Source organism: Scyliorhinus canicula, chromosome 14 (genome assembly GCF_902713615.1).
Source record: "Scyliorhinus canicula chromosome 14, sScyCan1.1, whole genome shotgun sequence".
Classification (NCBI taxonomy): Eukaryota; Metazoa; Chordata; class Chondrichthyes; order Carcharhiniformes; family Scyliorhinidae; genus Scyliorhinus; species Scyliorhinus canicula.
In genome coordinates, this window is record NC_052159.1 from 82,844,103 (window position 1) to 82,858,816 (window position 14,714).

Genomic DNA, 14,714 nt, shown 5'->3' on the forward strand with positions numbered 1-14,714 from the left:
AGCACCTATATGAATAAAACTATAAATAAAACTATACTCTATCAGGTGAAAAATGGCAGGTAGGTTTCGTCCTTTCACGACTTGATTGAGCTTCTGAAACTTCAATAGTCCCATTGGCTAACTCTATCTGATGCTCCAGAACTTTGTCAGGTGTCTTACATTGACAAAGTGTTGTACAGTTCGGAGGACCATCTGCCCCTTGCAGGAGACTGTCTTCCTCTGATCCATGCTGAATAGAGCCTCCATCACACCTGTCATCTTCTAAATTCAGCATGTGAAAGAACAGTAATTGCTTCAAGGTGTGAAGGTTTGTTAGTGCAACCTCTGCTCAGGAACAGGAGAGTGATTAAACTGAAGATCGAGCCTGACTTGAACAGTGCAGCTCAGGCCAGTTTTAATAAATATACTGGTAGCAGCCGTGATTGGGACCACTGCAGGAATATTGCAATCGATCGCTCCAAATATCCGTGGGACGTGACCCGCACTTTGAGAAACCCTGCTCTCGACTTTCCTCACTGTCTGTCTTTAAATCCAACACTTTACTTTGATATTCTCTTTTCCTTTCCAACCCCCTCTCCTTCATTTCCATTTTGTGAAGTTCAAATTCTCTCTCTTTACTCACCATTGTCTTCCCTATCCCCATCCCACCCCACTAGGGCCATTTGTTCCCTGTTCCAAGTTGTTCTTTGACACACTGCTTACCCCTGTTCTACCATTAACACATTCTGATCTCTTCATGTGGCACTATCAGCACCCTTCCTCGTCATTATCACCACCAGTTACATTCCTTTTGTCTTTTTGTTCACACTTTGTCAATCTCCACTTATTGCTGGCCCTCTATTCAGCCTCACTGCTCCACGCACCCCCACAGTAGTATAAATCTCATCCTACTTTCATTTCTCTCCAGCTTTGACAAAGAGCCATCCAGACTCGAAACGTTAGCTCTGATCTCTCGCCACAGATGCTGTCAGATCTGCCGAGATCGTCCAGCATTTTCTGTTTTTGTTTCTGGGCCTCTATCCTTACTTAATGAGCCCTGAGATTTTGATTACACTGAATCATGGGATTACACAACATAAAAGGAGACCAGGTGGTCTTGTGGCACAGTGGTAGCAGACCTACCTCTGAGTCAGAAGCTCCAGGCTTGAATCTCACCCCAGGACTTAAGGGCATTCATAGTTTGGTCAAACAGGTTGATTCTCAACTTGTAAATCCTTTCATGAACATTTGGCAGGTGCTGAGAGTGGGAGAGTTTCTTGGTCAGCTATCTGCAGAAGGCAATGGCAAATTTCTACAGCACTTTGCCAAGCATAACCATGGATCACTGCAGAATCCACGATGACCAACACCCTTTTGGGGAATGGTACATAGACAGAGGGAGAAAGGGGGCCATTCAGCCCAATCTGCATGTGTCAGGTCAGCTTTTTGAACGGGTCATTACTCCTTGATTTTTTTCTTCCTTTTTCATGTATTTATCCAATTTTGTTTTCAAAGTTATATTGAATCTGCCTACACTACCCTTCCTGGTGCTGGACAGCATCTTGGGAAAACATTCCACGTACTTACAGATTTAATTAAGTTAGAGGAAGAGAAACCAATTCTGGAGGTAAAGTGAAGCTGTTCATTTTCTCTCTGAAATCTATGGAAGGACAGACTTGAAAAAAGACGTCAGTACAGCTATACCCAGCAGATATGAGAATATGAATTAAACGAATGGCTATTTTGCTGTTATCTATCTACCTTTTCTGTTACATTATTGAATTATTCCCCGAAAACAATCATTAATATTTACTACAACGATTTGTAAACTGATTTTAGGACATGTGGAGGCAGAACTAAAGAGACTACCTTTAAAGGCTCAAAGGGTAAAAAGATTACTGGGCTTTTCTGATGTCCATTTCACTCCATATCATTGTATAGCTTTAGTTTCTTTATTGGACTGATAGCCCTAATTGGATCCCTGCCTCACATACTGCAAATCAAAATTGGATCAAAATATTGTATCAACAAAATGAAATATGACAACATGACATACTACAATTCCTATTCTGCACAGATGCAAAGCCTGTTTTTATTTCCAGTTAGATGAAATAAACTATGGGTCTCTGCAGCTGAGGGCTGGATTTTCAGGAAAGACTCCAAAGCAATTTTAAAATGGTGGACCCTACTCCTGATCCTTGCCTTCATTCTTGGTACCCTCAACTTTCCCTGACATGGGATAAGGTTTCAGGCAGCAAGTCTGCACCCTGTACTCCGAACCTATCCAGCTCCATTGGAGGGGCAGATATTTCCTGCCCCACTGCAATTTTGGTGGAGTTGGACCAGCTTCTCCATGATGCAAGGCTCATAGCCCATCCGTGGAGTCATGAACTATTGTTGGGATTTGAGAAACTTTTCAAAGGTAACTTCAAAAGGTCTCCTTACCCCAAGGCCTTTCCATTCTAACTCAGTGACAACACATGCTCCTGCCCATTCCATATAGCTCCCATGCTAACTCCTGCCTCGCCATCCAACTCCAATAGCCCCTCATACCTTTCCTACCAACTGGGCGCGATTCTCCGCAAATCCGGCGTGCCGTGAAGGCTGGCGTGAAACTGGCTGTGTTTCACGCCAGCCTCGGAGCTCCGTCCCGAGACCCGATTCTCCCCCCCGGGGCAGGGCTAGTATCGGGGCCGGGGGAATCACGGCGATGCGGAGTTAGCGAACGTCGCTAACTCCGCCCGGCAAGAGTCACGGTGGCTGACGCGCACGATGACGTCAGCCACGCATGCGCGGGTTGGACGGCTCCAACCCGCGCATGCGCGGATGGCGTCATCACGCAGACGCATCAAACCCGCGCATGCGCGGGCCGTCATGCCCCTCAGCCGCCCCGCGGACTGATCCTGCGGGGCGGCGGAAGAACAAATAGTGCGCGAGTATCGGACCCGCTGCCGCAATCGGTGCCCGCCGATCGCAGGCCCATGCCACCCTTGGCACGGCCGTGGTGCGGCCGTGCCAATCGGTGCCATGGTTGTCCGGGACGGGCACTTTGCGGCCGTTTTCACAAACGCTGAAAGCAGGTGTGATCGCGGCCGTCAAAACGGCCGTAAACTCCGCGGTATTCGGCCCATCGGCCTGCGGAGAATCGCTGTTCGCCGTAAAAAACGGCGAGCAGCGATTCGTGTCGGGGGGCAGCCGGAGGGGGGGGGGAGAATAGCGGGAGGCCGTGAAAATTGTCGGGAAGGCCCTCCCGCTATTCTCCGACCTGTCGTGGGCAGCTGAGAATGGTCTTTCCATGTCTATTCACCCAGTATACAGGCTGTACTGGACCAATCGACACAATAGTAACAATGGCTTAAAAAATGCTCATTCAGAAGGTTTGAAATGTACTTACTGCATTGTTGTTCCTGTTGTTCCTTCAACCCTATAAAAGTTTCAATTGATCAGAACTTTAAAGTATCAATACCAAAAGTTTGAAGCACTTGAAACATCTTCATCATGTGCAAATAAACACTGAATCACTGCCCAAAGATGTAAATGAAAATGGCTCCTTATCACCTCATAGACTAGCTACCAATCAAACAAAACCAGCTGTGTAAACAGTGTTACTCCTTTTATATGGTTGGATACTGAGCATGGTTGACAGAACATAATTTCTTTTACAAAAACTTATGAATTTGTTTTTTCTATGCAGTTCCACCCATCCCATTGTTACTGTTGGGTTCATTAATTCTATACAGAGTGTATAGTGGGTGATGGGCCATGTGAAGACATGGAAGGGATGAGGGATTGGATTGGATTTGTTTATTGTCACGTGTACCGAGGTACAGTGAAAAGTATTTTTCTGCAAGCAGCTCAACAGATCATTAAGTACATGGGAAGAAAAGGGAATAAAAGAAAATACACAATAGGGCAACACAAGATACATAAGCACTGGCATGGGATGAAGCATACAGGGTGTAGTGTTAATGACGTCAGTCCATAAGAGGGTCATTTAGGAGTCTGGTGACAGTGAGGAAGAAGCTGTTTTTGAGTATGTTCATGTGTGTTCTCAGACTTCTGTATCTCCTGCCCGATGGAAGAAGTTGGAGGAGCGAGTAAGCCGGGTGGGAGGGATCTTTGATTATGCTGCCCGCTTTCCCCAGGCAGCGGGAGGTGTAGATGGAGTCAATGGATGGGAGGCAGGTTCGTGTGATGGACTGGGCGGTGTTTACAACTCTCTGAAGTTTCTTGCGGCCCTGGGCCGAGCAGTTGCCATACCAGGCTGTGATGCAGCCCGATAGGATGCTTTCTATGGTGCATCTGTAAAAGTTGGTAAGGGTTAATGTGGACATGCTGAATTTCCTTAGTTTCCTGAGGAAGTATAGGCGCTGTTGTGCTTTCTTAGTGGTAGCGTCGACGTGGATGGACCAGGATAGATTTTTGGAGATGTGTACCCCTAGCAATTTGAAACTGCTAACCATCTCCACCTCGGCCCCGTTGATGCTGACAGGGGTGTGTACAGTACTTTGTTTCCTGAGGTCAATTATCAGCTCTTTAGTTTTGCTGGCATTGAGGGAGAGATTGTTGTCGCTACACCACTCCACTAGGTTCTCTATCTCCCTCCTGTATTCTGACTCGTCGTTATTCGAGATCCGGCCCACTATGGTTGTATCGTCAGTAAACTTGTAGATGGAGTTTTGCCACGCAGTCGGGTGTGTACAGGGAGTAGAGTAGGAGGCTAATTTTGCAGCCTTGCGGGGCGCCGGTATTGAGGAATATTGTGGAGGAGGTGTTGTTGATCATTCTTACTGATTGTGGTCTGTTGGTCAGAAAATAGAGGATCCAGTTGCAGAGTGGAGAGCCAAGTCCTAGGTATTGGAGCTTTGATATGAGCTTGGCTGGGATTATGGTGTTGAAGGCGGAGCTGTAGTCAATAAATAGGAGTCTGATGTAGGAGTCCTTGTTTTTGAGATGCTGCAGGGATGAGTGTAGGGCCAGGGAAATGGCGTCTGATGTGGACTGGTTTCAATGGTATGCGAATTGCAGTGGATCAAGGCGTTCTGGGAGTATGGAGGTGATGCGCTTCATGATCAACCTCTCAAAGCACTTCATTACGACTGAAGTCAGTGCCACCGGACGGTAGTCATTGAGGCACGTTGCCTGGTTCTTCTTTGGTACCGGTATGATGGTGGTCTTCTTGAAGCAGGTGGGGACCTCGGAGTGGAGTAGGGACAGGTTAAAGATGTCTGTGAATACCTCTGCCAGCTGATCCGCGCAGGCTCTGAGTGCACGACTAGGGATCCCATCCGGGCCCGTCGCCTTCCGAGGTGTCACGTTCAGGAAGGCCGATCTGACTTTGGAAGCTGTGATGATTGGTTATGGGTGAGTTATGGGCTGCTGGGGCACTCGACAGTGGATTGTTGGTTACCTGCTCGAACCGAGCATAGAATGCATTGAGTTCATCAGGGAGGGGTGCGCTGCTGCCAGAGATACTGCTCGGCTTCGCTTTGTAGCCCGCTATGTTGTTTAGTCCTTGCCATAACCGCCGAGAATCTGTCTGTGACTCTAGCTTGGTTTGATATTCTCTCTTGACATCTCGGATGGCTTTGCGGAGGTCGTACCTGGATTTCTTGTATAGGTCAGGGTCGTCTGCCTTGAACGCCTCAGATCTGTCCTTCAGTAGGGAGTCAATCGTGTGATTGAGCCATGGTTTCCGGTCGGGGAACGAACATACTGCTTTCTTTGGCACGCAGTCGTCCACACATTTGCTGATGAAGTCTGTGACGGTGGTGGCATACTCATTTAAGTTCATGGGATATGTGGAGGACATTAATTGGCACTGAGCTGGCATGGGAGCTATATGGTGGCACAGTGGTTAGCACTGCTGCCTCACAGCTCCATGGACCTGTGCTCAATTCCAGCCTCGGGTGACAGTCCCTGTGGAATTTGCACTTCCTCACTGTGTCTGCCTAGGTTTCCTCCCGGTGCTCTGGTTTCTTCCCACAGTCCAAAGATGTGCAGGTTAGGTGGATTCGCCATGCTAAATTGCCCCTTAGTGTCCAAAAGGTTAAGTGGGGTTACTGGGTTATGGGGATAGGGTGGAAGTGTGGGCGTAGGTGGGGTGCTCTTTTCAAGGGCCAGTGCTGACTCAATGGGCCAAATTGCCTTATTCTGCACTTTAAATTCTATGGGGCCATAGAGGTGGATTGGGGTCATGAGTTGGCAATGAGGGGGCACTTGGAGATGTGGGGTGGGAGGCGATGGGGTAAGAGGGGTGAAGGTAAGAGGGCCTAAAATGTAACTAATCAAATGGGATGGTGCCAGAGAACTGCTCCCTCTCAGTAATCTTCCAGGGTTAGTGGTCCTGACTCCATCCTACACCTGCATCCACACTTATAAACCTCTCCCCCCCCCACTTGGAGAAAAGATCATGCCATTTGGGGCTACAGAGGAGGGTCTTGCAAGTCCACCTGAGCTACTTGCACGGCAGTGAAAATCCAGCCCTGCTTTTCCAAGTTCTTATACTCGAGATTAGAAGGTGTGAAATGCTGAATCTCAGTAGCAGAGCAGTTCATATTTCTCAAATATCTTCAGTTAACAATCAATCAGCTGTCATGAAGATTCCATTAATAAACTGTGGAGACAGCTGCACAGTAGAACTGCATTTTAGAAAATTGACAAAGAGCCTAAAAATCAAGAGCTCTGCCAGTTAATATTAGGAGAACTGTTGACTCGAAGGTACATTGAATACTTCGAGGTTCGACCAATTTTAAAACTATAATATAATGAATGATTCACAAAATGAGTCAATCTATAAACCTTTGCTGTTCAACCACTAAGAAGCTCAGACTCAAATTTCATATTGGACAAGCTGGATGAACATTTACTTGTCAGTTTTTACACCTCATTGGCAAGCTGACCATATAATTCTTGAGTAATAACATCACGTGCAAGCACCATGGATTGAACGGTGGTGCTGGAGGAAAAATTATGAAAGGGAATAATCGCTTCAAATGGAAACTGCATTGATGCATGTATTACAGTGCACTTTCCATGGATGGTATTTGATCAGGAGAAAGTCGACCAACAAACATCCTGATGCAGTGCAGGCAGTGATTTGAAAAAGCGACATGCATCTCATTATGGAAGATGCTAAGGTAGGGAGAATTAAAACATTATGCATATGTAGTGCTGTCCTTTTGTTTAAAAATAACACATCTGTGGACTAGACAATGGGCTTGGTGATTAAAACATATTTAAAGTTTTTTGTTAATGGGAAAGTCTGAAGTAATACTGGCTGCAATCACAAATATTACCACTGGTTCCTACTTATAGCAGTATTGTTATTTTAGCATAGTCCTATTTTTACATATTGCTGAGGAATTATCCCCATTAATAGATTTGACACCAGAAAATGTCAGCGCCTGCCCAATTTATAAAAACTAAGTTCAATTGTTCCATAATGCTAATTTCTTAAAATGTGTACTGAGGGGAACTGTGGCAGGTGTATGTAGAGAAATTTAATCTCGCTGTTATCTGGAGGCAATGAGAACAGCAATTAATCTATTTTTCTATCATGTCATCAGAGAATTTTAGTATTTTGAACATTCACTATAAATTAGTTTTCAATTACAGAATCTGCCCATAACCATGAACTATTTAAGAAGTGCAGCACGGTAGCACAGTGGATATCACAGTTGCTTCACAGCTCCAGGGTCCCAGGTTCGATTCCTGGCATGGTTCACTGTCTGTGCGGAGTTGACACGTTCTCCCCATGTCTGCGTGGGTTTCCTCCGGGTGCTCCAGTTTCCTCCCACAGTCCAAAGATGTGCGGGTTAGGTGGATTTGCCATGCTAAATTGCCCTTAGTGTCTAAAAAGATTAAGTGGGGTTACTGGGTTACGGGGATAGGGTGGGGGCGTGGCTTGACTAGGGTGCTCTTTCCAAGGGCCGGTGCAGACCGATGGGCTGAATGGCCTTCTTCTGCACTGTAACTTTGATGATAAGTGAATAAAGCAGCATCACTATATAGTGTATATTGGTAGGCAGGATTTTCCAGCCCTTCCTGCCAGCAGAATCTTTCTGTCCTTCTGACCCCACTGCAGCTCCCCTGGCGGTGGGCTGGGTAAGCCAGGAAATACACTGTAGCCTTTAGTGGGGCTGGAAGATTCCATCACCGGCCAATGGAGCGCTTCTCCACTGTGAAAAAACCTGTCGCAGGTGGGTCGGAGAATTTCGGTCTGCAGGCTTCAGGGTGCATGCAAGCATATTTAAATGAATATTTGCCAAAATTTTGAATTTTTTATGCCTTTAAAGCACATTTTAAATGGATAGAATAGAAGTTTCATGTGACACATGGTTCTTTTTTCTTTGTAATACCTTTATTGTATTTTAGAATAGAACAGATTGGAATCCCTAATAGTGCAGAAGGAAGCCATTTGGCCCAATGAGTCGGCATCGATCCTTTGAAAGCATCCTATCTAGGCCCACTTCCCCACCTTATCCCCATAACCCCACTAACCTGCACATCTTTGGACAGTAAGGAACAATTTAGCACAGCCAATCAACATAACTTGCACATTTTGGAGGAAACCAGAGCACCAGAGGAACCCATGAGACTCAGATTACACACAGTCACCCAAGGCCGGAATTAAACCTAGGCCCCGGCACTTTGAGGCAGCGATGCTAACCACTGTGCCACCCGAAACTTTGTTAAGCTTTATTCTATTCTTGTGAGCTTGTTTTTAAAAATGTCCCTGAAAATTGTTCACTATTGTTTGCTAGTTTAATATGGACCAAAAGAAAGCAGATACAGGATTTCAGCTGAACTGCAACAGACTAAAGAGAGCACTTCAAAAGAAGTTCTGCACATAACAAATGCAATATTTTATGGTTTAAGTGGTTCAATGAGAAAGAATATAGCACCAGAACAAATTGCCCAGACCTGCCTTTATACCAGGCCCTGTAACAAACAAAAATAAATGGCTCTGTAATCTGAAGGTTAGCAGGGAGACAATTGCAAATATGTATTATCTGATAGAAGAACAAATGTAAGGAACGTAGTGCTCTTGGCAGTTAAGGTCACCTCCTCCCTTAATGTTTTTGTTTGCAATCTCATGCTAGATGTGCTGTCTTCTCAAGAGGGTGTCCTGAAATTCAAACAAGACAACTCTCCACATACCCACATATTACAACAAATGACTTCAGCAATATAATTGAAAAAGCCATAATTACACCAAGAGTTGAGCCTTTGGAGAATTTCAACCAATTTGCCACTTTTCACCATTAAGAGCCTCGTTGCATTCATTCCAACGAGACAAAACCATAGCCAACTTTACAAAACAGAGGGAGATACAGCATGAGTTATTTTTAAAACAATAAACAGAAATGAAAAATGAAATGAAAATCGCTTATTGTCACGAATAGGCTTCAAAGAAGTTACTGTGAAAAGCCCCTAGTCGCCACATTCCGGCGCCTGTCCGGGGAGGCTGGTACGGGAATCGAACCGTGCTGCTGGCCTGCTTGATCTGCTTTAAAAGCCAGCGATTTAGCCGAGTGAGCTAAACCAGCCCTTATAATTCTTATAATTCAGTGAATCTCAAAATCTCAGCAATATTGTCCCCTTCCCAATCAAAGTGGCAACTCACTTTGAAAACATAAGGGGCTGGATTCTCTGGCCCCCCAGCAGCGTGTTTCTCAGCAGCATGCTGTTTGCTGGTGGCAGGATTCTCTATGCCCGCAGCTTGTCAATAAGATTTCTCATTGAAGCCGCCTCATGCCGCTGGGAAGTCTACGGTCAGGGAGGAGATGGTGTGCTGCCGGCGGGAACATGGACTCCCATGCAGAATTCCGGCCAAGATTTTAAATTCTCTGCAGTAAAGGTTCATCAATCCAAACTCAATCAAATGAACCTCTGTGCAAAATATTTGGCACAAGCGGAAGCATTAATAAACCAACTGCTATCAGAAAATGTTGTAACTTTAATGAATTTAGAACAATATCTAGCTGGGACACTTTGAAATATTTTTAATATTTAGATTGGTCTGCATACCAGCATACTCTTAATCAAATTTAGATAGCGTCATACTAATGTACTAGCACTTCAAAATATTCCATTGGATGTAAAACGCAAGGGATGTCCTGAACATGTGAGTGTCTATATGCAAGGTTTATTTTCATTCCAGGAGCAACAATATGATGACAATCTATTGACTTTTGGTCTATAATTATAGGATTCTTTAGTATTTCAGATCATGATTAATCAGGTCATTAATGCTGCTAAAGTGACAGCTAATATAAATCTCCTCCAAATGCGACATCAAACAAACTAGGATTAAAGATATTGCTGGTCAGACAAATGGCCAATCTAACTGAAACTCAAAGCTCAGAAGTGCATCTATTGCCACATCCGTGCACCATTTCCAATTCCAACCATAACTATTTTGTGGTTTTTGAGTTAATAATTAGATGGTCAATTAGTGTAATTTCATGTTAAAAACAAAAATGTATTTTATAATTCACATTACCTCAATATCATTTCAGGTTACAGTAAAGAAATGACTAAACTCAATAAATAGTTTTAATTAGTTATTAATCTTCCAATGCACTTTCTTCACTGTGATATTGTTTTTCTTGACAAATTGATTGCTTCAATGACTTGATGAAACAATTTGAGAGGACTTATCTTGAGAAGTGAGAGAAAGAGCTACAATTGGAGCTTAATTTGCTTGGCCAGGCCACAAATATGAAGTGGAACTAGAACTGCCAGGTGTTTGCCCGATTTAATTTCTGCCGTGATGGGAGGAAATTTTTAATGCTTGTTCCAATTATGTCCCTTCTGTTAGAAATTTCACCAAAAGTATCCCATTGAAATCATGTGCAGTTCCCAGCAAAGGTAAAGGCTCCTGTAATTGATACATTAAATAACTGAGTATGAAGGTTAAAAATATGAGTAAGTTATTTCTTCTCAGTTTCTACAGAACCACCACCTTTGTAGATCAGACAACTCAAGAGAAGCTGGTATCCATCTTGAATATTTAACTCTTTTCCACAATATTTTGAATTCAAACACTAAACACACATAAGAAAAGTTTCTGACACGAAAGTAAGAAAAATATCAATGGAAACCACTTCAGAAAAACAAAATCTGTTCTGTAATTAGCGCACAATATTTGGATTTTCAGAGCCTAGAACTTCAATCCTTACGCAACCTTGCTTTCATATAGGTTTATTTTAAAGTTCTCTCTGGACTCTAAATATTAGGCTATACATGTGCAAACCTTCCGAGCTGCAATGTATTAAGCTCTTCAAACAAACATCAATACAATCATCCTCAAAGGCATTTCAGTTCAGGTCAAAGTATTTACCTTCAGGCCTGTATTGGGCAATCATAGTCACAATCTGGCCTGCCCCTTTTAGAGCTAATGCAGCCTGCTCGTGTGTTGCAACACGCAGATCGATGCCATTTACCTGCACATAAGACAACAAAAACAGTTAATTTACATAGCGGCAGTAAAAGGAATCCAGATTTTGTTCTAACATGTTTTATCTACAGAAGTGGTGCAGTGTTAGACATAAACAGACCGGTGCTATGTTTGAAAAATCTGATGAAAAAAATAACAAAATTAAGATTAACAAAATTATTTCAGAAAATATTTTTGGAATGTGAGTTTTAGCTTAATGATTCAAATCACTGGAATGGCATAGTTTATCGATAAGTAATGAGTTACTACATCTGGCTGATCACAATAAAATGTAAACAGATCTTCACTGTGGAGAATCTGCACAAATAGAGAAATATTGGCCACGACTTTTGTACAGGATTGCTTCCAGTACACTCTGGCATAAGTCCAATGGAGTATGATAAATGGGTGAAAATTAGACTGTGACCAGATCTGCCCCTGCCCCAATAAAGTCATCCATAGCATAAGACCATAAGACATAGGAGCAGAATTAGGCTATTGGACACATCAAGTCTACTCTGCCATTCAATCATAGCTGATATGTTTCTCATCCCCATTCTCCTGTCTTCTCCCCATAACCCCTGATTAACAGGAAGATGTTTGGGAAATAGAATCGCACATGGAAGTTTCCTCATTTCTGGTAAGGGAATCTCCGCGGGACACGATTCTCCAGAAATATTTCTAAATGTGGTAGCAAGCAGCAATTGCCGTGGGCATCCCAGCGCTCAGCCCAGCAAGGCCGGCAACGCTATTCAACGTTAATTGGTCCACGGAAGGAGGCCTCATGGGGCCTCCCGGGGTCTGGTAAGGGTGGGGTGGGCAGGTCATACATTGTGGGGGGCGGGGAGAGTGGCCCTCAGAGGGAGTCCACCCCGCCAGGGCCACGCTTGTCCATACCTGCAGTAATTCTCACCCAGAGGACCCTCTGGAGAATCACGCGGGCTCAGAGAACATAGTGCCTGGCCCGCTAAGTGGGTGCAAATGGCTCATTAGGATCCTCCCACTGCCACGCGGGTGCAAACCTCGACCCCGACACCAGCGGTGGGCCGAGGCATTGAAATCGGCACTGATGGTGTTTTTCCTTGAAGCTGGATTCTCTGGCTCACTAAGAACTCCACTACCCATGGCACAAGGCAAAGAATTTCATCCAACACCAGGATTTCATTCTTGCAGATATTTGGGGCCAATATGGCAATCCACACCCTATCAACAAATTTGGACTGGTTACCTCCACTCAAAATGAGTTCAAAGCTAAATTAATGTGGTTTATAATATATAATTTTTAATTACAGCACACAATTGAATACAGAGCAGAGCAGAGACTAGTCAATTTATGAAATATCCTACGTCTGTGAATAATGTTCCAGTTTGTACAACTGGGCATCCATCAGTAGTGTTCCCAGTTGACTTTTGGTGGAGGCCATGGAGTGAGCAGCTGCACATTTGTTGACTGATAATTTAGGGTGGGTTTCAATGCAGGGCAGCGGTGATGAGTGTGTCTTTTGTTCTCCTTGTTTGTTGGTGGTTGGGAAGGGGGTGAGGGGTGGACTGGAAGGGGAAGGAGAAGTTAGAGGCCTTCAATGGGGGCCACCAGGCTCGCTGGGTGGGCTAGTAAACGGATGAAGTAGGGGGGTTGTCAGGAGGAAGGTGTGAGGTGGGGGGATGGGGTTGGTTCTTTATTTGGGCTGGACGGGGGGAGGGTTGCTGACATGGTAGTTGGGAAGGGAGAGATAGCAACGGACATCCACGGGCAGGCCCAGAGGAGTGCGTGACATGGGCCAGGGGCTGGCTCAAGAAGGGGTATGGCTGATCGGCAGGGTAGGGGGTGGGTAGTCCCCTGACCAGGTTGGTCACATGGAATGTGAGGAGGCTGAATGGGCCAGTTAAACAGTCATGCATATGAGTAGCTTGAAGGCGGACGTGGAGTTTTTACAGGAGACACTTCTGAAATTCGGGGGGGGGTCAGTCGGGGTAGAGGAAGGGATCGGTGGGGCAGGTGTTCCACCTGGAGCTGGATATGAAGGCGAGGGGAGTGGCAGTGTTGATCAATAAGAGGGCATCATTTGAGATGGGAGCATTGTGGCTGATCCGGGGGTAGATATGTAATGGCCAGTGGGAAACTGGAGGGATGCCGGTGATCCTGGTTAACATTTATGCCCCGAATTGGGATGATATGGATTTTATGAGGTGGGTGTTGGGCAAGATTCCATATTTGGACACACACGGTTGATTATTGGGGTGAGTCTGGACCGGTCAAGTCCAAAGTCGCTGAAGGTGTCAGCAGTGGCTAGGAGGTTGAGGGTGTTCATGGAATGCATGCGGCGGGCAAACACGTGAAGGTTTGGGAGGCTAAGGGTGAAGGACCTGTTATACTTCTCCCACAAGCACCGGGTGTATTCCCGGATCAACACATTTTCGTCATGCACAATGTGCTGCTGGCGGGGCTAGTTGACTCAGGGTATTTTGCGATTGTGGTCCCTGAGCACACGCCTCATTGGGTGGATTTGCATGTGGTTTAGGGGAGGCCCAATTGCCGCAGCGGAGGTTAGATGTGGGGCTGTTGGCAGGTGAGTGGATGTGTGAGCAGGTGAGGGCTCCCATTTGGGGCGATGTGGAGGTGAATGATACCGTGGAGGTCACAGCCGCCATGTTGTGGGAGGCACTGAAGGCTGTAGTTAGGGGGGAGTTTATTTTGATTTGGGAGCACAGGGAGAGGATGGAGAAGGAGGAGAGGGCAAGGCTGAAGGAGGAGATCTTGAGAGTGGCTAGGAAGTACTCGGTGACGCCGGAGGAGGGGTTGCCGAAGAAGAAACAGAGGTTCCAGATGGAGTTTGGGTTAGTGTCTACGGGGAACGTGGTGGGGCAGTTGTGAAGGGCCAGAGGGGCAATTTATGAGTACAGGTAGAAGGCGAGTAGGATACTGGCTCATCAGTTGAAGAAGCAAGCAGCGGCAAGGGAGATTGGTGGACTGAGGGATGAGAGGGTAAGGTGTCATGAATCCGGAGGGAGGCTCCATCGGTCATAGAATCATAGAATCCCTTCAGTGCAAAAGGAGGCCATTTGGCCCATCAAGTCTGCATTGGCCTTGGAAAGAGCACCCCACTTAAGCTCAAACCTCCACCCCTTCCCCATTACCTTTTGGACACTGAGGTGCAATTTAGCATGGCCAATCCACCGAACCTGCACATCTTTGGATTCGGAGCCCCTGATGGGGGAAGAGGAGTTGAGGCAGTTCCTGGATGGGTTGGAGTTTCCCAAAGTGGAGGAGGGGTGCGTTCAGGGTCTAGAGGCC

The 14,714-nt window shown here is 45.5% G+C and overlaps 1 protein-coding gene across 6 annotated transcripts in view; it reads right to left on the minus strand.

Moving 5' to 3' along the window:
- Positions 1-14,714, minus strand: part of dlg2 (discs, large homolog 2 (Drosophila)) — a 1,378,721-nt gene that overhangs the window by 517,251 nt on the left and 846,756 nt on the right. For all 6 annotated transcript variants that reach the window (XM_038818412.1, XM_038818411.1, XM_038818410.1 and 3 more), the window contains one exon: positions 11,327-11,429. In XM_038818412.1, coding sequence (XP_038674340.1) covers positions 11,327-11,429 — 103 coding nt within the window. The remainder of the gene's footprint in view (positions 1-11,326; positions 11,430-14,714) is intronic.